This window comes from Pongo pygmaeus, chromosome 17 (genome assembly GCF_028885625.2).
Source record: "Pongo pygmaeus isolate AG05252 chromosome 17, NHGRI_mPonPyg2-v2.0_pri, whole genome shotgun sequence".
Lineage (NCBI taxonomy): Eukaryota > Metazoa > Chordata > Mammalia > Primates > Hominidae > Pongo > Pongo pygmaeus.
This window is the reverse complement of record NC_072390.2, coordinates 46,360,719-46,385,857: the sequence shown is the minus strand read 5'-3', so window position 1 is coordinate 46,385,857 and position 25,139 is coordinate 46,360,719. Positions and strand designations below refer to the sequence as shown.

At 36.6% G+C, this 25,139-nt stretch overlaps 1 protein-coding gene across 2 annotated transcripts in view; it reads left to right on the top strand.

The window, feature by feature from the left end:
* Positions 1–25,139, top strand: part of TRAPPC8 (trafficking protein particle complex subunit 8) — a 113,619-nt gene that overhangs the window by 33,441 nt on the left and 55,039 nt on the right. Inside the window, exons 6-12 of one of the 2 annotated variants that reach the window (XM_054460307.2) lie at positions 268–361; positions 1,025–1,281; positions 1,614–1,729; positions 2,422–2,572; positions 9,204–9,304; positions 12,362–12,467; positions 19,356–19,487. In XM_054460307.2, coding sequence (XP_054316282.2) covers positions 268–361; positions 1,025–1,281; positions 1,614–1,729; positions 2,422–2,572; positions 9,204–9,304; positions 12,362–12,467; positions 19,356–19,487 — 957 coding nt within the window. Of the gene's footprint in view, positions 1–267; positions 362–1,021; positions 1,282–1,613; positions 1,730–2,421; positions 2,573–9,203; positions 9,305–12,361; positions 12,468–19,355; positions 19,488–25,139 lie in introns of both variants that reach the window. The other variant, XM_054460306.2, reaches the window with a different exon arrangement.

Sequence of the window (25,139 nt, the reverse complement as noted above, 5' to 3'; positions counted from 1 at the left end):
ATATAAGTAGATATCCTGAGAGATAATTTGAATTAAGAAGAATTAGGATAGTAGCTTGAGTGTGAAAGGGGATTTAAGAATATAGTAGGTGTGAGTTGGAGTGATAGAATAAGATCCATGGAAGAAGTTATGAATTTGGAGGACGAGAAAATGCTCACTGTAGCAAATAAATGAGGCCAACAGTTAGCAGAGTAACCATAGTTGTTGATGGATTTGATAGTATGATTAAGTATAACTGCTAATGCTTTTTAAATTTTATTTTGATAGGAATCATATGAAGATGGCCCTTGTACTATAACTTCAAATAAGAATTCTGATAATAACTTGCTTTCATTGGATGGATTAGATAACGAAGTCAAAGGTCTTGATATATTTTCTCTAAGTTTCTCTTTTGATTGAAAATATGCACTGTTGTCAGATCATGCTAGCCTTTATAGATAAAAGATGGGGGAAATTTTCATAATACAGAAAGATAATGGGCAGGTTAGTTTTTCTTCTGAAGATTTTACTGAGCCACTTGAGTTTGATTGTTTTTGACACTTAAAAATTTGTTTTATATGAGTAGTGTATAGATTTCTTTTAAAATATTTTGTAGAAAGCAAGAGAAGACATGATGCACAGCATTAATTATTTAAAAATTTACATGATTTTGAGAGCTTTATTTCTGATTTTAAATTACGGTTTTTGTAATGATAACAAATTTTTTTTGTTATATTTTTTCTTATGGCTTAGTTGTACTATTTCAAAGTCATTCTTTATATTATTTAAAATAAAGTATTTTTCTTCATTTCCTGGTTTATACCAATTTTCAAATTACTAATACAGGTACCAAAACAAATATTAACTCAAGCTCATTAATTTTGGGGCTGGGGGATGTTACTGCTGTTTTATCTTAGACATTTACCTATACCAAAAGATAAAGGATTTTAACATTCTGCTTTTTTTTTTCTTTAGCAGTATGGTAGTATTATCACTCTTTTCTGTTGCATTCTGAGAGTAAAAGAAATAATCTCTTTTTCAGTAGATGGCTTACCAAATAACTTTAGAGCTCACCCACTTCAGTTGGAGCAATCCAGTGACCCTTCTAACAGTATTGATGGCCCAGGTCATATAAGATCTGCTTCATCGTTACATGAAACAAAGAAAGGAAATACTGGAATAATTCATGGTGCATGTTTAACACTTACTGATCATGATAGAATTCGACAGTTTATACAAGAGTTCACATTTCGGGGCCTTTTGCCACATATAGAGAAAACAATTAGGCAATTAAACGATCAGGTAAGCTTTGATTTTTTGGATTAGTATTTTAAAAATTTAAGTAAATAGTAAATTTAAGAATTATTAAACGTATTTGAAGTTTTATTTTCGTTTTAAGATAGGCCAATATTAAGACTTCCCAAAATTACTATCGGTGATGAAATTCTGTTCAACTCTAGAAGAGGCTTATTCATTTTCACTAGGATTTTGCCAGCATATTGGACAGTTTTCTTTAAATCAGTTTTATTAAAATGAACATTTGCTATTAAAGCTTTTTAGTTAAAAATTTTTTATGTAAAAGAAAAATACTAAATTCTCTATATTTGTCAACATATTTAATCTCTTTTTTAAAGCTAATATCAAGAAAAGGTTTGAGTCGATCTCTATTTTCTGCAACTAAAAAATGGTTTAGTGGCAGTAAAGTTCCAGAAAAGAGCATTAATGAGCTGAAAAATACATCTGGCTTGCTGTGAGTAAAGTGTTATCATTTTTGTTTTTCCTCTGTTTAACTCTGACTAGTATTTGATTGTATGATATCCTGCAGAAGATAACTATCTCTTTAATTTCTTAGTTTCTTATTGGTGAAAATTCAGGTAGATAAGAAGAGTGACTTAAGTAAATCATATTAATTTTTTAAAAACTAAGTAATTGGACATCTAAAAACAAATGGAAAAGTCACATTTGGTCTGTTTCCTTATTTGTAAAACAATGAAGTTAGAGTAGGTATTCATTAGTAACCATTCTATATCTAAAATGTAATGGCCTGATGATTCTAAGACAAGGGACACATTTAGTAAATTTTGCTTTATACAGAAAACCATTTTAAGAGAAAAATATAATTAATCCATTTTGGATTTTAATCTTTCTCCTGGTTGTATATAAACGTGAGTCACTTGGAATTAACCATTTCCTTCATTATTTGACCATGGAGAAAATGTTTGCCTGCCATTGAGACATTCTCAGGGCTGTAAATAATAAAACAAGGAACTTTCTGTTTCCAGGTATTTTTGAGAACTGACACTCTTGTTGGAGGTAGAATTTCTTTAAAACAGCATTAGTTTTCTTCATATTCTAGAAGAACATGGCAGCTTGTTAATATATTTTATAATTTTAATGGTTTGGGGGTAATAAATTATAAATTATTTTCTTTTGTATTTACAGGTATCCACCGGAAGCACCAGAACTTCAAATCAGGAAAATGGCTGACTTATGTTTTTTGGTGCAGCATTATGATTTGGCTTACAGTTGCTATCATACTGCAAAGAAAGATTTTCTTAATGATCAAGCAATGCTTTATGCAGCTGGTGCCTTGGTTGGTATTCTATGGTATTATAATTCCTTAATTCTGCTACCATAAATTATTTAGAAATTTCTCTGGGTGGCAAACAGAATCCTTAGGGATAAAGTTGTACTCAAAGAGCATATAGTGCTTTATAGATTGTTAATTCCTTAATGCTGCGTTGATGGATTTCCCTCAGACTAGTTGATTAGCTGGGTATGGTGGCACATGCCTGTAGTCCCAGCTGCTTGGGAGGCTGAGGCAGTAGAATTGCTTGAGCCCAAGAGTTTGAGAGCAGCCTGAGCAACATAGTAAGATTGCGTCTTTAAAAATAAATTGAAAAATCTTATTTCTTAAAAACAAACCCAAAAAACTAGGTAATTAAAAAATGGTCATGTATTAGGGTTTCTTTCTTGATTAGTACTTTCTAACTTTTGCATCAGCTTTCAGAATTGAATTTCATTTTCTAATATATTTAAAATACAAAAATTTTTTAAGAAGTTTTTTTAAACCTTGACAAACATTTTTAAGTTGCTTGATGTATGACTTCATACATCAAGAACATGTACTTTGGTGTGAGACACTCTCTCATCTTAGGCAAGTTATTGAATATCTCTAAGCCACAGTTTTCTGACCTGTAAAATATGCAAATCCTAATGGTATAGGATCAGATAAGGTATAAGGCATGCACTTAGCATAATGCCTTATATATAATAAGCTGTCAGTAAGTATCGGTTGTGTTAGTTTTGTAATTGATTACGAAGCAAGGTATTTCCAAAGAATTCTCTATACTTGTTGCCTAAAACCTTTTAATGTTTTTGAAAAGTTACCACAAATATATGTGTAAGATTATCTGCTTTATGTGTTCAGAAAAGAGTAAAATTAGCAGTTACTTTTTATTTAATCTTTTAAAAGACATGTAAGCTTATAAACAAAAGTGAAGAAAAAAATGTATAAGAATAATTCATTGGTAATTGTGTAGATACTTTTTTAAACTGGAAAATATTCACAGGCTGACAGATACTTGTTTAATAACTGGCATTTTTTTGCATTTATTTTAATACTGTGCATATATAAAATTAGTAACTTAAAAATGGAAGCCAGAATAGCAAAATTGTATTACTATTGCTTTCTGGTTCTCTAATTTTTTAATGAAAAAAGTCAGCCACCTTTTTTTTTTTTTTTTTTTTTTTTTTTTTTCTGGAGACAGAGTTTCAGCTCACAGCAACCTCCACCTCCCGAGTTCAAGCGATTCTTGTGCTTAAGTCTCCTGAGTAGCTGGGATTACAGGCACGCCCCACCATACCCATCTAATTTTTTTTTTTTTCCCCGTATTTTTAGTATAGACAGGGTTTTGCTGTGTTGCCCAGGCTGGTCTCGAATTCCTGACCTCAGGCAATCTACTGTGCCCGGCCAACCAAGTTTTTAAAAACTTTTCATAGAAATGGAAGATATGCTATGTTCATGAGAAGTGTTTGAAAACATAAGTGAATTTTCCTTGGCTAAATATTCTCTGATGGCTCATTATAGTCATCCAATTTAAGCTCATATGGAATCACAAATACTTCATGTTATTATTAATACCTTATAACCTAGGTATGCATTTGTAATGATAAAATTTTATTTAATGTAGCTGCAAGTAGAATGTTTGATAAAAACTACATTTAAGCCATTCAACTGGAAGTATTAGTAGCTATTTGAGAGAAAATAATATAGCACTGGAAAATAAAGGCATATTTACTCTTAGATGATATTTGTGCACCTGAAAATCACCGTAGCCTTTAAAAGCTACCCTAAAAATAATGGGCTTCTGAGAAAAGTTGGACTGGGATAGTCTTCTTGAAACCTGTTCATCTTTGTAACCAGAGCACAAACAAAAACATTAAACGGTACTTTGGAAGATTACCTAAATAATCTAGATAGGCAGCTTAGCATGGCTGAGGATACCTCAGGGAATATAAAAAATAATTTTTTTATAGAGATGGGGGTGAGCAAGAAGAGTTCTTAACCAGTGGAGCTGCCATGAAGCTGATCATAGAAGAAAGTACAGCCTGCCCTGAGCCCAGAGCTGTGCAAGGCTGGTGGTGTACTCCTCTGGAGACAGAGTCCATATGCACCAAAGTGTAGGCATTCAGTTTTTAGCAGCTGAAAGAGCGCCTTTCTGTGCAGCAGCTGAGCTCAGGGCTTTTTCCTTTCCTACTGAAGGATATAAGTTTATAATACTGCTATTTTTGATTCCCTTGCCTAAGAAAAATTATGTATGAATAAATAAAAATTTAATTTGAACTGATATCACTTCCCTTACCATTCACGTTAACTAATAAGATAAAAATGTGTTGTAGTAGAATAGACTAGATCGTATGCCTTTTTAGATGAAAACTGTAGAAGATATTTAGTCATAGTAACTACAAAGGCAAAATAAATAAATATCACAGCAAAACCAGTAATAGGAATGCTTGAAGACTTTTTTTTTTTGAGATGGAGTCTCACTCTGTTGCCCAGGCTGGAGTGCAGTGGCTTGATCTCAGCTCACTGCATCCTCCACTTCCTGGGTTCAAGTGATCCTCCTGCCTCAGCCTTCAAAGTAGCTGGGATTACAAGCATGTGCCACCACGGCCAGCTGATTTTTGAATTTTTAGTAGAGATGGGGTTTCACCAAGTTGGCCAGGCTGATCTCAAGCTCCTGACCTCAAGGGATCCGCCTGCCTCAGCCTCCCAAAGTGATAGAATTACAGGCGTGATCCACTGGGCCTGGCCAAGAAAACATGTTTTAGAGCTGTACCATATTTTGTCACATGGATATTATGTATTTTTATTTAGCTCCTTCAATGAATTTTAGAGCAGATACTGCTGAGTGCTGAGGATACAGGGGCATTCTAAAATAGATATGGTTCATATTGTCATTCATGGAACTATCAGGTTAAAGGCTTTAATCATATTTCAGTTCTCAAATCATTATTTGTTTTTTCTTCTATTTTAAAAAATGTTGCAGAGAAGTATATTTGTTTGTCTTAAAAGTGAATTATGGCTTTCCCGTCCTGCTATTCCCCCGTCTCAGCCTCCCGAGTAGCTGACATTACAGGCATGTGCCACCTCACCTGGCTAATTTTGTATTTTTAGTAGAGACAGGGTTTCTCCATGTTGGTCAGGCTGGTCTCAAACTCCAGACTTCAGGTGATCCACCCACCTCGGTCTCTCAAAGTGTTGGGATTACAGGCGTGAGCCATTTTCATTAAAACTTAGGTTCTTTTTTTTTTTTTTTGGAGGCAAGGTCTTGCTCTGTTGCCCAGGCTGGAGTGCAGTGGTGCGATCACAGTTTATGCAGCCTCCACCTCCTGGGCTCAACTGATCCTCCTACCTCAGCCCCCCACAGTAGCTGGGACTACAGGCGTGCACCACCACGTGTGGCTAATTTTTATATTTTTTGTAGAGATGGCATTTCGCCATGTTGTCCAGGATTGTCTTGAACTCGTGAGCTCAAGCATTCTCCCTGCCTTGGCCTCCCAAAGTGCTGGGGTTACAGGCATGTGGCACCGTGCTTAATCTTCATTTCTAAATCCTTTAACCACCGTATATTATTTGAATTATTAACTAAAGTCCTAGGCATTGCCAGTAGAATGAGGCTTTTTTTTTTTAAATACAGATCTCAGTATGTTGCCCAGGCTGGTCTTGAATTCCTGGGCTCAAGTAATCCTCCTGCCTCAGCCTCCCAAAGTGCTGGGATTACAGGTGTGAGCCACCATGCCCATCCAGAATGAGGTTTTAAAATGAAATATGATCTAGGAAATTGACAGTAATAATAGGTTTAAGAAAAATGGTCTTTGCACCGTCTATAAGATAGTGGATATAAACTAGAGTTTGTAATTGGCAGAATATATTGATAAGGCAAGCCGTTGTGAGCTCTGATTTTATATTGTTGCCAATAAATTGGAAAGAGATGTACTTTATTTTTTTTCTTTGTGATCCATCATTGTTCTGTTCTCTACTTATTGAAGGTTAGGGAAGAACAGGGAGGAGGGTGATAGTAGAAATCTTAAGCTAGGCTAATCTGGTAGTATATATACACCATAACCCAAAGTGTTTACTAGGTTTTTTTGAAAATCTCATGTAAATATTGAATGGAAGACTTCAGATATTGACTAGAAAATTTTAAGATTGAAAGCTTATATAAATGTATTACTTATATTTCTGTAGTAGATAATTCTTCTGAAAGTACAACACTAAATCATTCTTGTCGTAGCCTCTGCTCCTTTTCCACTAGCAAATACTTGGAAATTCATTCCTGGAGCATTGTGGGCCAAACCCTCTCTCTGGGTGGAAAATTGTTGCCACTTCCAGTGTCACAGGGAAAACTCTCTCTCTCTGTCTCTTTCTCTCTCTCTCTCTCTCTCTCTCTCTCTCTGTCTCTGTCTCTCTCTCTGTCTCTCTCTCTCTCTCTCTCTCTCTCCCTCCCTCCCTCCCTCCCTCCCTCCCTCCCTCCCTCTCTCTCTCTCTCCCTCCCTCCCTCTCTCTCTCCCTCTCTCTCTCTCCCTCTCTCCCTCTCTCTCTCTCCCTCTCTCTCTCTCCCTCTCTCTCCCTCTCTCTGCCTCTCTGCAGGACACTGGAGAGGAGTAGGGGCTATTTTCTTTTTTTTCTTTTTTTTGTTTTTTGAGACGAGTCTTGCTGTCGCCCAGGCTGGAGTGCAGTGGCACGATCTCTGCTCACTGCAGGCTCCGCCCCCCAGGGTTCACGCCATTCTTCTGCCTCAGCCTCCCGAGTAGCTGGGACTACAGGCGCCCGCCACCTTGCCCGGCTAATTTTTTGTATTTTTAGTAGAGATGGGGTTTCACTGTGTTAGCCAGGATGGTCTCGATATCCTGACATCGTGATCCGCCCACCTCGGCCTCCCAAAGTGCTGGGATTACAGGCATGAGCCACCGCGCCCGGCCAGTAGGGGCTATTTTCAAACAGAAAACCCAGCAAATGGGTTAGAGGAGAAAAGCCCCAACTGTGCAAAGTGGAGACTGACTCCCCCATCTCCAGTGGCAACCTAACATGCTGGTTATGTTGGGCCTAGCCAACCTTTTTTCCCTTTGTTTCTATAACAGATGATACCACAACCAAAACTGTGTTACATCTCAGCATATCAGAGGCCCATGGAGTAAACATAAATGGAAATACCTTTCAAGCTAGTTTGGAAAAATAGACGGCTTAGATAAACTGACTATTCAACCTCCCACTTAAAGCTGTTAGGCAGAATATCTGGGAGAACACGGTGGGGTAAGATGCTGCTTAACAGAAATAACCTCTTGCTGTGACCAAGAGGTTGCTCGGACCAGTGTAGGGTCAGCATATTTTTTTTGTTGTTGTTGTTGTTTGTTTGTTTTTTGAGACCAAATCTCACTCTGTCACCCAGGCCAGAGTGCAGTGGCACTATCTCGGCTCAATGCAACCCCCGCTTCCCGGGTTCAAGTGATTCTCCTGCCTCAGCCTCCTGAGTAGCTGGGATTACAGGCGCCTGTCACCACTTCCGGCTGTTGAGGGTGTTCAGGAATTTTTGTATTTTTATTAGCGACAGTGTTTCACCATGTTCGCAAGGCTGTTCTTGAACTCCTGATGTCAAGTGGTCCATCCGCCTCAGTCTCCCAAAGTGCTGGGATTACAGGCGTGCGTCACCACACCTGGCCAGTTCAGCATATTTTTGATGGGAAAAGATAACTGTCAAATACTACAGTGACAAAGAGGAAGGGGAAACATGAGTAGCTCTAGAAAACAGAAGATTAAAAAATCTGGACAAAATAAAAGCGATGGACAACACACCTAACCACTAGGCCTGACCAAACATTCACTCATAAGCACATTGTATGTACGTGCACCCACTCACACTGCCACACAACATTCAGGTAGACGCCCAAAGGAGGACAAATCCAAATGTCTGCTCTCTTTGGAATTTCCATGGCAAATCTGAGTTTAGGCAAAAGTGAAGACCTCCCTGGGGTCTAAACAAATCTTAGGAGGCAGTCTTTGCTCCCCATGTAGCCAATGGTGCCCTTTATATTTGCCTGAGCCTTTCGTAATTGTCTGGACACCAGAATTCATTCTTCGTATTCCTGGAGTTTAACTGCTAAATCTTATCCGATCTAACTTTACCTGTAATGGAAGCATCTCCCTTTTGATCTCTGTATTCCCCATGTTCTTTCAGGAAAAACATATCCCAAAACAGTGGTCATTAGAGGGTGTTCAGGAATTGGAAAGTAGGAAGAGAGTAATATAAATACAATAAAGAAATGGCTGTTACTCTCATGATTTCTCTGAGACCAGGTGGCCAAGGATCCCCTAGTCTTTAAGGATATGTTTTAAAGGCCTTAATTGAAGGTACTGCAATCTTTGCTCACAAGAGCCAAGTAAAACAGTGCTACTTGGAGGTTTCTATAGGACTCTTACTCATTACTTACTTGAATTCTAGGTGCTCTTTTGACCTCTCTGACTTCAGTCCTTCCAGAGTCAGATCACCCATCTTCTCTGATGAGTGACCGGCTATAAATGTGTTTTTCAAGTCTGCATTAGGCTATGAAGTTTATACATGTGTATCCAGTTAAAAATTTCATTCCAACTTTTAGTTTCCCGTCTAAACTGTAAGACTGTTTCTTCTTTTGAAATATGTAAACTATGTCTTTTATTTTAGGAAATGGCAGCAGTGTCCGCTTTTCTTCAACCAGGAGCACCTAGGCCATATCCTGCTCATTACATGGATACAGCAATTCAGACATACAGAGATATCTGCAAGTAGGTGACTATATAAGATTTATATTGTATCCAGTTAGAGGTCAGTTTGTTCTTTTTTTTTTTTTCCATTCCTAAACTCCCAAATCAAGTTAATATAGTCAGAGACAAGTTGAGGTAATTTTTAAAAAGTTAATGTTTTATTATACCTTTTTCTTTTCTATTTTGTTTGGATTGGTGGTTAGGAATGTGTTATGTAATGTTGAGATTATACGTTACATTGAAGATAATTTGTATTGTGGGGACATTTCTAACTTTAAACTGCTGTCAAGTTAGCAGTTAGTCATTTTGCATTTTCTTTGTTAAATAGGCAAAACACAAATAGTTAAACAATATTGTATTCATAGTGCTTTCTGTTGAAACCCTATAAAAGTGAAAACTCACCACCTATAAGGAGACTATGAGCTGGTCCCCAGTGGTCAGGGGAGATTTCATGGGATACTTGATGGATAGACCTTGAAAGAGAGGTTGTTAGGACTTGATAACCATGAAGACGTATCAGGAATTGTGATTGGCAGGCATAATGTTTTAGATGTGCATTATTGGCTAAAGAGAAGAAAGCCCGGGCTAGGTTGGAAGGTTTCTGTATAGGGAAAGTACTGGATGATAAATTTGGAAAGGAAGTTTGAGATAAATCTGTGTGAGTAACCTTTACTCTCATGTATTATTTTTGTTTTTGGTTTTGTTTTTTTTGAGACGGAGTCTTGCTCTGTCGCCCAGGCTGGAGTGCAGTGGCACAATCTTGGCTCACTGTAACCTCTGCCTCCTGGGTTTGAGTGATTCTCCTGTGTCAGCCTTTGGAGTAGCTGGGATTACAGGTGCGCGCCACCATGCCTGGCTATTGTATTTTTAGTAGAGACAGGGTTTCACCATGTTTGCCAGGCTGGTCTCGAACGCTTGACCTCAAGAGATTCACCCACCTCGGCCTCCCAAAGTGCTGGTATTACAGGCATGAGCCACCATGCCCAGCTCATGGTTTTTTTTGTTTGTTTGTTTTGTTTTGTTTTTTTTGAGGCAGAGTCTTGCACTGTTGCCCGGCTGGAGTGCAATGGTGTGATCTCAGCTCATTGCTGCCTCCACCTGCTGGGTTCAAGCGATTCTCCCGTCTCGGCCTTCCAGGTAGCTGGGATTACAGGCATCCGCCACCATGCCCAGCTAATTTTTTGTATTTTTAATAGAGAAGGTGTTTCACTATTTTGGCCAGGCTGGTCTCGAACTCCTGACCTCATGATCTGCCTGCCTTGGCCTCCCAAAGTGCTGGGATTACAGGTGCGAGTCACCGTGCCAGGCCCATGTATTATTTTTATTAAGCTGCAGTGAAGACTTACGTAGTAGTAAATGGAAAATTACCGAATATTTGAGTAGAGAGTTGACATAATAAAAGTTATTTTTCGGAAAGATTAATCCGACTTATCTGTTGTTTCAGAATAGATGCACTGGAACACAGATATAGAGGCAATTTTGACCCCTGTAAGACCCCTATAATGTTGAAGTAAAAGTAGTCATCATAATGGTAACATGGTTAGAACAGAACAACATCATTAATAAGATAATAATAAACATTTTTTGAGTGTTCAGCATTCGCCACCATGCGGAAGAAATCTATATGCTCATTTAGTCTTAACAACAAACCTCTGAAATCATGCATGCTATTGTTATCCTCATTTTACAGATGAGGAAACTGAAGTAATTGACCATATGGGATAAATGGTTTAGGAATCAAACATAAATAAGTAAAATAAGTGTTAAGATTTAAGGAAGTTTATAAAATTTACCAAAGACAAATCTTTAAGAACTGAACCTGTTATATAAGTAGTTGCTAGTATTTAGGAGTTAGTCTTCTGTGTTCATCAAAACAGTCTTAGGTATTCATAAATATCTAACCTCCAAGAAAAGGTATGATTTGTAGAAAGTTTATGACAAGTCAGTGTAGTAATTTTTGAATTTTTGAAAGGAGTAAATTGTGTTTCTAAAATAAATACTATTCATTGTTTAGAATGGGTTTCCAAAGTAAGTTCAAGTTAGCAAGCTTTAGCTATATTAATAATTTTAAAGCCAAGTGATATTTTTGATTCTATAAGGATTAGAAAGTAAAAAGAAAAACTTGTGCTGCTGTTTGCCAGCAATAGGATTCCATCTTGTAATTTCATAGTAAGAATGTTTTCATTTGTTTTTATTCTTTTCTAAAATGGATAATCTAATTCTAGATTACTGATATAGTAGTCCACAAAATCAACTGATTGTGTTTTTACAAAAAAAACTAAAATTGGATCAGGAATCAATTAGACAACACTGGCTGTATGCCATCTCCAGCAGAAATATCTTAATGGTACTACCAGGGGGAAAATACCTAAATATTTCTCAAAGTAGCCAGCAAAATGAAACACAACCAGAATTTGCATAAGGAAGGAGAAAGAAATAATGTGTGACATGTTTATATTTTTCTGTTCAAAGCAGACTTTGTTAAATAGGTTCTGGAACCAGGTCTAGCTTTTTTGCATGCAGGAGATATGACTTTGCATTGTATTCTTACTGCCAAATTACATGATAATGAAAAGTTTTGATGAGTTATAAGAAGTCTTTGAAGATTTTTTTAAAAAACCTTTTTGGTAGGTGCAAAACAAGGACATAGATTTCTTTTCTTCTTTTTACAGTCAGCCCTATGTATCTGCAGGTTCTGCATCTGCAGATTCAACTAATTGCAGATTAAAAATATTTGGGAAAAAACCAACAATAAATAATAATACAAAAATTAAAAATACAAATAAAAAATAAACTAACAATGATTTACATAGTATTTACATTGTAGTAGGTATTATAAGTAATGTAGAGATTATTTGAATTATATGAGAGGATGTGTATGGCTTAATATGCAAATGCTATGCAATTTTATATAAGGAACTTCATAAACCTTGGATTTTAGTATCCTGGAGGGTCCTGGAACCATCTCCCTGCAACTATCCTCTAAAACTGTAATTGGAATCTTTTGCTGAACACATTTACTTTGATGTGCTAAGGTATTATTGTGCTGATTTTATCTTCTTGTCCTTTTTTCTATAGGAATATGGTGTTGGCTGAAAGATGTGTGTTGCTTAGTGCTGAACTTTTAAAAAGCCAAAGCAAATATTCAGAGGCTGCAGCTCTCCTAATACGGTTGACCAGTGAGGTACTGAAACTGTGTAGTATTTGCTTTAATTAGCATTGTTCTTTTTTTTAAAAAGACGTATCTTTTTTCTTGAAAGGCTTTACAAAACATAAAATTAGCTAGGGAAATCTGTGTTTGGGAATTTGCAACATGGCTATTTTAGTTTTTTGTTGAGTTAATTTTAAATGTAATGTTTTATAAATTAAATTTATTTACATATTTTAAGCCTACATTTCATTATTAACTACAGACATGTATTGAGCATACTCTGTGACTTAGTACGTTTTGTCCTTTGAATAAGAATATTGAAAACAATATGCATGTGCATTTTTCCTAATATAAAATGATAGTTTATTTTTTATTCATATTTTGTTATCTGAGTCTGCTTGCTAGGGAGATAAAGCTGATTTTAAAAGATTAATCACTGAGGAATTTTTAGTTTTACTTTCAACTAGCATGAACTTTTTAAGAAAATCATCTTAAACATTTAAAAAACCTATATTGTGAATATTTTAAAAGAGAAAAAAGTAATTCATTTATAGTTGTTGAAGATTTTACAACAAACATTATTGAGTTACATTGCAGAACGGTAGTAATTCCTTTATAATTACTGTTAATAACACATTTTTTAGATGAATACTGAAGAACGAAGGAACAAAATCAAACACCTCCTTTGTTTGCTCCTTAAATGTTAAATTATCCTAGGATTTTAATCCTTGCACCAGTGCACTTTTTAACTCTTTACATTTTGGGGATGATCTTGTTCACAGCCATGCTTTTTCACTTTCAAATCTGTCTTCAACCCTGACCTTTCCTTGAGCTTTAGATTTGTATGGCCAACTGTCTTTAAGATTTATCTACTTGCGGCCAGGCATGATGGCTCATGCCTGTAATCCTAGCATTCTGGGAGGCCGAGGCGGGCAGATCACCTGAGGTCAGGAGTTTGAGACCAGCCTGGCCAACATAGTGTAATCCCGTCTCTACTAAAAATACAAAAATTAGCCAGGCATGGTGGTGCACACCTGTAATCTCAGCTACTCAGGAGGCTGAGGCAGGAGAATTGCTTGAACACCAGGTGGAGGTTGCAGTGAGCTGAGATTACGCCACTGCACTCCAGCCTGGGCGACAGAGCGAGACTCTGTCTCAACAACAACAACAAAGATTTATCTACTTGCGTGTTTCCAAGGCGTCTTAAATTAACATATAAATAAACCCATAAAATTTTTTACCTGATATATCATGATCTTAAATTATGTTATCACTAACTAGCCCTCTATTTGCTCAAGGCAGAAATGGCTTGAGATATTCCTGTATTCTAGTATCCTGTCTGTAATCCAGTGCAGAATGGAGCTGGGGGTGGGAGTGGGAGTAATTTTTGTTTTCAAGCTCTTAAACATTATTTATTTAATTTAAAAAATTTTAATCTTTAAAAATATATTTTCTTTTTGTATCTCCAAATAGTTTACTTCTCTCTCTTTCTTTTGTTGTTGGTTTTTCTTAAACTTCTCCTACTGTTCTAGTTCTCATTCTTAATATTTTTTCTTTGGGACTGCGGCCTTTTTCCTCTTGCTTCGCCTAATTTACTAGTCATGATATCAGTTGTGTACTTCAGATAGTCTTTCCTAATACACCTGTTTGTCCTAAGTGTCTCTGTTCTGCTCTCTCATACAATGCTGTAAAACCTGACTTGTCATATTATAGTATATTGGAAATTATGTTTAAGCTTCTTAAGCTGTTAGCTTCTTGAGGGCAGGAAACCGTGTTGCCTTCTGTTTTTATTCCTGTTGCCTAACACTGGCCTTGGCACATGGATTAGATGCTCTACAAGTGTTTGTTGTAACTGAACCATTAATTCTTCTACAAAAGTTTCTGTAAGGTCTAACTAGTCAGGTTCAGAAGTGATATTTAAAATGTTTAATAATTGTTATTGCATGGACATTGACTAATAAATATGAACAGATAACAGACAAACTATTTGTAGAGCTGAATATAGGCTTTTGAGTATTTTGATGTTCTCTATTATAATAAATAATCTTAACTTGGATTTGAATGTGTTGCTGTGTTTTTCAACCTAAGGATTATCAGTGAATGTAAAAAGAATTTATGGTTCAGGAGCTTCAATAAAATTCCTTTTTTTCTTCCTTGCTTAAATGATTTCAATATGCCATCCTAGCCACATATGTGAATAAAATTTCTTCAGAGCAAGTTCTCCTGTCTGCATTATAACTGTGTTATTTTTTGTCATTTTTCTCTTCTTTCCAACTCTTTGTTTTCACTTTTCTTTCTCAAATCTGGATGACTTGTTTTATCATGAAAGTCTAGAAAATGTATCATTGTTATTTGCTGCCATGTGGTGGGGAGAGGGGGCAGGTGGTGCTGCGCATACCCAGAAATTGTGATTCTTAATGGCCTTTTCTGCTATACCGTTCATAAATTTCTTTGAGATAACTTGGAAACTAATGATTATTAGGCATAATGTTTATAAATTATGTTAAATCTTTACCAACAATTTGAATTTATTGTATGTACTTTGTTAACTAGAAAGGCTGTATAATACCAAGAGATGTACACTGGTTTTGAAGCTGGAGATTTGAGTTACATACTCTTGACATTCCTGAACTGTGTTCCCTAGATTTTTGCTAATACCGTCATAGCAAAAGATAGTTAATGAGGCCTAGGCAAAAGGAGGAGCTTTGCTTTGACTTTGTGTACTGCAAATTTTTGGTCAAGTGGATCATATTTTTTGTTTTATGCCCTGGGATTCTCAGAATGGCAGAGCAAACCCAGTTTAATGATAAAACATGCAACATTTATCACCACATAGGATATATATGAATTTGGTGCTTAAGACATACCTGCTTGTGTCTGTTTCTGTGTTGAACACTTATTCTGGTCTTATAACCCATTTTTTCTGTTACTATTTTAAATATGAAAAATCAGTTTCTAGGGATGCTAATACAGTTTTTTGTAAGTTTCTTCAGCTTGGGAGTAACTGGTCTTATGGGAAATTTATCAGCTGATAGCACCTTTCCTGTTAACTTCACAATTATGCAGAGATGAAATCTTAAAAGCTTAGAGCCATCTTTTGTTTGATGTTTGATTCAGTTAATTAGCTGCAACTGGTGGCTTTATCAAGTGTGTTTTTATTGAAATGTTTATTGAGGCCTCTACCTCAGGTGATTTTTTTTTTCCTGTACATACCCTCATATTTTAAGTTATTGTTGTCTTTTTATCTTTTGTTAAAATTATCTCTTGGTTGTGGAGAATTTTCATAGGCCGGAGTTCTTGTTGAAGTGCTATCAACAGATTTTTTTTTCTTAGTTTCTTACAGAACATAAACAAAACTTGTTATTTGATAGTATGAAATACACCACTGTATTAAAATTTTATCTTTCAATTCATTTAAAGCCTTTGCTTTCTGGATAAAACCATCACTTTGTAAAAATCCTTTTATTTCTCTTCCATCAACACTGATACCAGTTGTCATTCTTTTCAGGGCAATTTTCCTCCTCTCAAAACAATGTTTTTACCACTTTGGGTGTCACAATAAGAATCAGGGTCCAATGAAGAATAAAGCTGGACTAAGATATGAAAACACGGTATTCAGCTCTAGAAACTGATTCTCAGTCAGTCTAGAAACTGATTCTCCACATGCAAGAGTCAAAATTTTGTTTCAGCCAAATTAATACAGGCCATGGACTTCCACATCTGCCTTCAGTTGGTCAGTTCTTGAGTGTTAAATTTGGGAATGCTAAGGGTTTCTCATTTTGGTTTTTAACTGGATTGTGCGTTAGAATCATTTGCAAACCATTAAATATTCTCAGGGGATATTCTTAGCTTATTAGAATGTCCAGGATTGCTGCCCATCCAGGTTTTGCAGTTTAGTGAAGCTTCATAGGCAATAAAAAAGTGTGTGTGTGTATATTATATTTTATTTTTTCATGTGTGTGTATGTATGCATGCATATGCGTGTTGTGCTAAGAATAGACTTAAGAAATTACAGCACTTAAAAAACTGAACTCTGTTGAGGCCTAAGTGAAATTCTGAAATAGAAACAATCATTAGGGAGAATTACCTATTTTAGATCTTAAAATATATGGATATTAAAATATAAGGCTACAGAAAGTAAAACTCTATACAGTGATAAGAATAGACATATTAATGGGCTGGAATGAGAATTTAAATACTGCATATGATTAAGGTATCATTTAAAATCAGTGGAGAAAGCTAACTTATTCACAAAATGGTATTGTGATATCTAACCAGTTGTTTGGGTTGGAATCTTAGCTTCTTCATTGTGTTTTAATATATTATGGCTTGATTAAACTATAATAAAAAATGAAACCAGAGTAACACACACACAGGCGCACACGCGCACACACACACACACACACCCCCCTAGAAGCAAATACTAGGAGAGCACTTTTTAAAGTCGTGGAATGATAACATCATTTCTTAGTTTGATGTAATATCTGGACACTATAAAGGCAAAGAGTGTGCTTCCCTGCAAAAGAATAAACTCTTTCATCTCAAAACTGGAAAATACTATTTGCAAAATATATCACAAAGGACCAATATTAAGAGTATACAAAGGGCTCTTACAAAGCAGAAAATCGCAACGAACCATTCACAAAAGAGCATAAACAGGCAATTCACAGGAAAATTACAAAATCCCCTAAACATATGAAAAGATTAACAGCCCTACTATGAAATGTATGTTAAGGAACAAGCTGTTGTGTTTTTTTTTTTCCCTTATTTTGAGACAGGGCGTCATTTGTTCACCAAGGCTGGAGTGCAGTGGTGCATTCATGGCTCACTGCAGCCGCAGCCTCCCAGGTTCAGGTGATTCTCCTGCCTCAGCCTCCCAAGTAGCTAGGACCACACTCACCATCATGCCCAGCTAATTTTTGTAGAGACGGGGGTCTCGTTTTGTTGCCCAGGCTGGTCTTGAACGCTTTGGCTCAGACGATCCCCCACCTTCACCTCCCAAAGTTCTGGAATTACAGGTGTGAGCTCCTGGGTGTCATTTTTATTTTATTAGCTAAAAATTTTAAAGATTTTTGGCTGAGTAGAGTGGAACACATATACTCTTATTCTTTGTTGATGGGAGTGTGTATTGTTGCTACTTTTTTTGTAGCAGTTTGGCTATATTGATTAGAATCTGAAGTAGTATGTGCATAGCTTTCATTAACTCCACAGTTCTACTTCCAGAAATTTCTCTATTAAAAATATTTGAACAATTATTCAAATGTTTCTATAAAGATAGTTATCAAATCATTTTATGTAGTAACAAAATATGAAACAATCAATTGGTAAGTTAGGGTACATTTATATAATGGAATACAGTGTAGCTTTAAAATAAATGAGATAGATGTAGATGTCTTAGAAAGATGTCCATTACATACATGAAAAAAGCAAGGTACTCCATATAAATACCACTTATGTATCAAAATATATGTGTATTTTTAAAAATCCATATGTATTAGGCATGTAAACACATGCACATACATATACAGGAGGGGTGACAAATGACAATACTACTAAGCTGTAAAGAATAATTACTCTGGCAAATGACATGAAGCATGGGCTAGGAAAGAAAGATGTTCACTTTTTTCTTCAAACACATATTCTTTTTAAAAAAATCAGTTTGTATTAATAATTTTTAAAAAGAAAACATTTTTCTAAAAAATAAAATAGGCTCCCAAGCTCCCCTAAGTATTTCTGACACAAACCCGTTTTTAAGAACCACTCATTAATTACATATTTCTGACTTTTTTACTTACTAGCTTTTGGATCTTAATTACTAGAGCAATCATCTAATCATTTAGTTTTTGTCAGGAGGAGGGTGAAATAGATAATAGCTGCCATTTACTGAATGCTTTCTAGATGATTTCCTCGAGTCTGTTTCAGCTCTAGTATAATTCTATGATTGACGCAGAGATAGTTTATGATAATCAATGGTCTGTGAACACTTTTGATGTAACTATAATTTGTTGAAATTATCGCATTTAAAGTCAATGTTTTCTGTTTTCAACTTTCCCTGGGGAAAATAATGGCAGCAGAACACATGGAAGGGCATGGTAAGTTCAGCTTGAGAACAGCTAAAAACCTGGAGAAAGTTTTGGTGAAAATGTTGTTGATATTTAATCAGCAACCTTCAGTACTTTCTCAGTTATCTGTAAAGTGATGACTCTTTCAGTCAAAAGATTTATCTTAAGGGCAGTGACGTAATGTAGCATGTGGTTTTGTAGGTGCTGTACTGTAAGGTTCAGTTGAAGTGGAAACTTACTTGAGTTGTATTCTTTATTAATGTAATAATAACAGGTGAAAAGAAAATCTTTGAAGCCTTCTGAACTTTTTAATGAAATGCAGTCGATTTGGCCCTCTGGAATTATAGCAAAAGTTGAGGATTCCTTTAAATACAGTAAAATTTCACAGAGAATGAAGTAGTAGATTAGAATATTTCATAATCTATGTACATGTTTTCTTGGGTGGATGAAAATATGCTAACAAGTCAATTTTCAGAGGAAATTCGATTGGTGTAAATGTTTTCTGGTTTATTTTTTATTGGTATACCTGTATTAAATTTGTAGTTTACATACTTTTTTGCCATTTGAGAAAGGATTGCAATTATTCACAGATTTTGTACATGGCACATATCATAACCAGACGTTTGGCTTTTATGAAAAGCTAAGTATTTCATGGTAGAAGATGTTTTCAAAGCTTAAAAGAATTTTGTGTTTATTGGAAAAATCAAGATTGGTTTGCCCCTTGATCTTTGCCCCCATATACTCTTAAGTTAAACATTGGATATGCTATATATTAAGAAATTAAATGTTTTTTCCACTAGTTATCTATTTACTTTTAACTTGGTGAAACTAACCTTTTTCTCTTTTAAACATTCACTAGGATTCTGATCTTCGAAGTGCACTTCTTTTGGAACAGGCAGCACATTGCTTTATAAACATGAAAAGTCCCATGGTTAGAAAATACGCATTTCATATGATATTGGCAGGCCATCGATTTAGTAAAGCAGGGCAGGTGAGTGCATTTGCTTTACTATGAAAAGTTGCTATTTATTTTAGAAATGTGTGTCGTTTGTCCATTTTTATTATTTCAAAAGGATCTTAAAAACTAAATTTTGTTCTGAGGTAATATATTGGTAAGGGCATGAGATTTGGATTTAGACAAATCTGGCTATAAATTTTGATCTTCTACTCACAACTTTGGTCAAGCTACTTCTCTGAGCCTTGGGGTTTTTTTATTTATAAAATTTGTAATTTTATCCAAATTTTGGTTAGGTTAAACTAAATCACATTTGTGAAAGGCCGGATAGATTGTATGCATTCAAGCAGTAATGAATTCTCCCTATTTCAGCTCTGATCTTCTGTTCTCTTTCAAAGTACTTTTTAAAAAAATCCTGCTTTTTCTGTTTCAGAGTGCTTTATCATGCTATTGACTAAATACTTAATGTATAGACATCTTCTGTCTGTTGTCTCTTGAAGCAGTTGAGTTGCTGGGATGTTTACTGATTTAGAGAGATTTATCCGGCCCCAGTTGTCCTAGAACCATTAGTCGGAGAGAGCTAGCTTTCTTGGAGGCTGAGGATAGCGGTAGGGAGATGGTGATTTACCATAAATATAAATGGAAACTTGGATTAAACAACCATTAAACCATCTCTATATTTCAGAGACTGTACTAGGAGCTGAACATACACCCATAAAGTCAACATGGTCTTACCTCTTAAGGAGCTTTTGATCTATTAGGGGCATATGAGGATCTTTTAAAAATTTAGTTAATATGAATTTACTAAGTATGAAATGTAACTATGAACATCCTTAATTTTTGTAAGTCTGTGCTAACCAAAGCATCCCAGTGTTTTACACAATGTACATTATTTCAAAGGTACAAAGAAGTAAAGATATTCAGAAATTACTCTCAATTTCATGTAAAAATATTGTAATTTTTTAAAACCAACATTTCAAAATTGGGTTCCTTCCTCTGTTTTTGGAACCTGTGGAAAGTTAGAAAATATGTGGACTTGCTTAATGTTCATTAAAAAACCTTTCAAATCTTAATATAAAATTAAACGTCTTTATAATAATTGATACACTCCATGAATTCGAATTTCTCAGGCTCTAACATGGGAAAAACTTAAATAAATAACTATTACTACTTTTCATGGCTTTTCTTCAATGGTAAATGCAAGTGCATCTGAAACATGTTACAGCACTGTGTATCTCTGGTTAAAAGGTTTCTGTTCAAAAAACGACAAAATGTATTAAGCAGGAGGTTTCCTTTGCTTGAAAGAAAATATATGTCCCATTAGGAATAGTCTATTGTCTCCTATTGAAAATAAGTCATCATTTTTCTACATCTTTGTCCACTTTTGTGAATGGTTTCATTTGTGAGAATGGTAATGTCATTGGAACTAGAAACAGCTACTTGTATCTGCCTTCCCAAATTATAGAGCATATTGCTTCTAGGAAATACCTAACAAGTTAAAAATGCTACCTACCTTTGTGGTAGGTTGAGATACATTTGCTATCTGGCTTCATAACCATCTCTTACTGTAGTACATAACCCTGTGAAGTTAATGATTCAAGGTAGCTGGGTTTGCTATTCCATGACCACTCTGTACACTCTGAACCCAAGATAGCTCTTTCACAAAACAGTCCAGTTTGTGGAAATCTGAGAATATGACTGTAAATTAAGATCTACTAGATAAGCCAATACAATATATATCTAATTGAAGTTCGTCGAGAACAGTCTCTTCCTTGGAAGTTAGGGTGCATAGAACACATATAATTCTGACTGAGGCCTAGTTGTTTCTGAGAAGCACCAATTTTTTATTATTTTTTAAAAATGTTTAAGTTCCAGTGTACATGTGCAGGATGTGCAGGTTTGTTACATAGGTAAACGTGTGCCATGGTGGTTTGCTGCACCCATCAACGCATCACCTAGGTATTAAGCCCAGCATTCATTAACTCTTTTTCCTGATGCTTTCCCTCTCCCCACCCTACCCCTCAACAGGCCCCAGTGTGTGTTGGACTGTGTCCATGTGTTCTCATTGTTTAGCTCCCACTTACAAGTGAGAACATGCAGTGTTCGGTTTTCTCTTCCTGTGTTAGTTTGCTGGGATAATGGCTTCCAGCTTCCTCCATGTCCCTGCAAAGGACATGATCTCTTTCCTTTTTATGGCTGCATAGTATTCCATGGTGTGTATGTATGTACCACGTTTTCTTTATTCAGTCTATCATTGATGGGCATTTGGGTTGATTCCATGTCTCTGCTATTGTGAATAGTGCTGCAGTGAACATACGTGTACCATAAAACAGAATTCTCCTGCCTCAGCCTCCCGAGTAGCTGGGATTACAGGCATGCATCACCACGCCTGGCTAATATTGTATTTTTAGTAGAGATGAGGTTTCTCCATGTTAGTCAGGCTAGTCTTGAATTCCCAACCTCAGGTGGTCCACCTTCCTCGGCCTCCCAAAGTGCTGAGATTACAGGCGTGAGCCACCGCACCCAGCTTTGACCTTTTGATAATCACCATTCTGACTGCCATGAAATGTTGTCTCATTGTGGTTTTGATTTGCATTTCTCTAATGATCAGTGATGTTGAGCTTTCTTTTTTTCATGTTTTTTGGCTACATAAATGTCTTCTTTTGAGAAGTGTCTGTTCATGTTCTTTGCCCACTTTTTGGTTGGCTCTCTGCTTGTCTGTTGGTGCGTAGGAATGCTTGTGATTTTTGCACATTGATTTTGTATCCTGAGATTTTGCTGAAGTTGCTTATCAGCTTAAGAAGGTTTTGGGCTGAGACAATGGGGTTTTCTAGACATAGGATCGTGTCATTTGCAGACAAAGACAATTTGACTTCCTCTCTTCATATTTGAATACAGTTTATTTCTTTCTCTTGCTTGATTGCCCTGGCCAGAACTTCCAATACTATGTTGAATAGCAGTGGTGAGAGAGGGCATCCTTGTCTTGTGCTGGTTTTCAGGGGGAATACTTCCACCTTTTGTCCATGCAGTATGATACTGGCTGTGGGTTTGTCGTAAATGGCTCTTACTATTTTTTTTTTTGAGATGGAGTTTCGTTCCTTTTGCCCAGGCTGGAGTGCAATGGCGTGATCTCAGCTCACCGCAACCTCCGCCTTCCGGGTTCAAGCAGTTGTCCTGCCTCAGCCTTCCAAGTAGCTGGGGTTACGGGCACCTGCCATCACACCCGGGTAATTTTTTGTATTTTTAGTAGAGATGGGGTTTCACCACGTTGGCCAGGCTGGTCTTGAACTCCTGACCTCAGGTGATCCGTCCGCCTTGGCCTCCCAAAGTGCTGGGATTACAGGCGTGAGTCACCACGCCCAGCCAGCTCTTACTATTTTGAGGTATGTTCCTTCGATACCCAGTTTATTGAGAGTTTTTAACATGAAGAGATGTTGAATTTTATCAAAAATGTTTCTGCATCTATTGAGATAATCATGTGGTTTTTCTCTTTAGTTCTGTTTATGTGATACATTACCTTTATTGATTTGCATATGTTGAACCAGCCTTGCATCCTAGGGATGAAGCCAGCTTGATTGTGGTGGATAAGCTTTTTGATGACAAGCACCGCCTTTTCATGACATTTGAATTCAAAACAGGGTTGTATTGGTAGGGATGAGTGAGAATGACAGAAGAAGTTATAGAGTAATGCTGTTTCTCTTAGTCCTCTATTTGAGAATTCATGCTGAATTGTTTATCTTGCCCTAGAAGTGTGTCTGTATGTGTGTGTGTGTGTCACCCAGGCTGGAGTGCAGTGGTGCAATCTTGGCTCACTGCAACCTCCACCTCCCAGGTTCAAGTGATTCTCCTGCCTCGGCCTCCTGAGTAGCTGGGACTACAGGTACATGCCACCACTCCTGGCTACTTTTTGTATTTTTAGTAGAGACGTGGTTTCACCATGTTGGCCAAGCTGGTCTCAAACTCCTGACCTCGTGATCCACTCGCCTCAGCCTCCCAAAGTACTGAGATTACAGGCGTGAGCCATTGCACTCAGCACCCCAGAAGTTGTTTATAGTTCAATTATTTTTCATTAAGAATATCAGAAAGTAAAGTGCATTTTAAAAAGAAGTGGCATGAAAGTTTAGTCAGTAAAAAACAAAAAAAACAAAAAACGCTGGGGAAGAGTGTATGTGATTAGACAACCTTTCTTTCTGTTCTTACTATAAAAAGCTGACTCAAACCTTTTTACCTCATTTAAATTTCTTTTCCAAAAAGATCTTCAAAAATCCACTTGAACACATTCGAAAATCCACTTGAACACACAGACACACACATTCAACTCTTTTTCTATATCTATCAGTTTTTAATACTGTGTTCCTTTACTAAATGCTAAAATAGGGTTGCTTTTTTTTTTTCTTTCCCCCCCCAAGAAACATCACTTAAAAATTAATTTGGAAACATGCCGGGTGTATTGGCTCACACCTGTAATCCCAGCACTTTGGGAGGCCAAGGTGGGCTGATCACCTGAGGTCAGGAGTTCGAGACCAGTCTGACCAACATGGAGAAACCCTGTCTCTACTAAAAATACAAAAAAAATGAGCCAGGCATGGTGGCGCATGCCTGTAATCCCAGTTACTCGGGAGGCTGAGGCAGGAGAATTACTTGAACCCAGGAGGTAGAGGTTGCGGTGACCCAAGATTGCACCATTGCAATGCAGCCTGGGCAACAAGAGCAAAACTCCATCTCAAAATAATAATAATAATAATAATAATAATTTGGAAACAATCTCAAGTTTATAGAAAAGTTGCAAGCACTGTTCAGAAATTTTTCTTTTTGCCATTTGAGTGTTAAGTGGTTTATCTCTTGCTGTATTATCCTCAAATACCTTAGGACATATTTCTTATTTTCTTATTTTTCTTTTTTTTGAGACGGAGTTTTGCTCCTGTTGCCCAGGCTGGAGTGCAATGGTGCGATCTCAGCTCACTGCAACCTCCGCCTCCCAGGTTCAAGCAATTCTTCCGCCTTAGCCTCCCGAGTAGCTGGGATTACCACCTACACCTGGCTAATTTTTTTTGTATTTTTAGTAGAGACAGGGTTTCTCCATGTTGGCCAGGTTGGTCTCAAACTCCTGACCTCAGGTGATCTGCCCACCTCAGCCTCCCAAAGTGCTGGGATTATAGGCGTGAGCCACCGTGCCTGGCCCGTATTTCTTATTTTCTAGAAACAAGAACTTTCCCTTACATAACCATAGCATAACCATCAAAGTAAAAAAAATTGGCATTGATACAGAGCTACTGTGTTATCCTCAGACCCCATTCAGATTTTGACAGTCATCCCATGCATGTCCTTTATCAAAGGGCATAGGATGTTTTGTTCTTTTTTAGTCAAAGGATCGTTTGACTTCATGACTTAAACACTCATGAAGGTTACAGTCCAATTATTTTTGTAGATTGTCCCAAGTTACATGTCTCTGCTATTTTCATGATGAGATTCAAATTCGGTATGTTTGTAGGAATATACAGAAGACATCCTGTGTTCTCATTTCGTGCCGTCCAGTGGCAGACTATTTTTATTTATCACTTAATAAAGTATTTCTTTTTTAAAAAAACTTATTTAATTTTGGCTGGGTGTGGTGGCTCACACCTGTAATCCCAGCACTTTGGGAGGCTGAGGCAGGCGGATCACGAGGTCAGGAGATCGAGACCATCC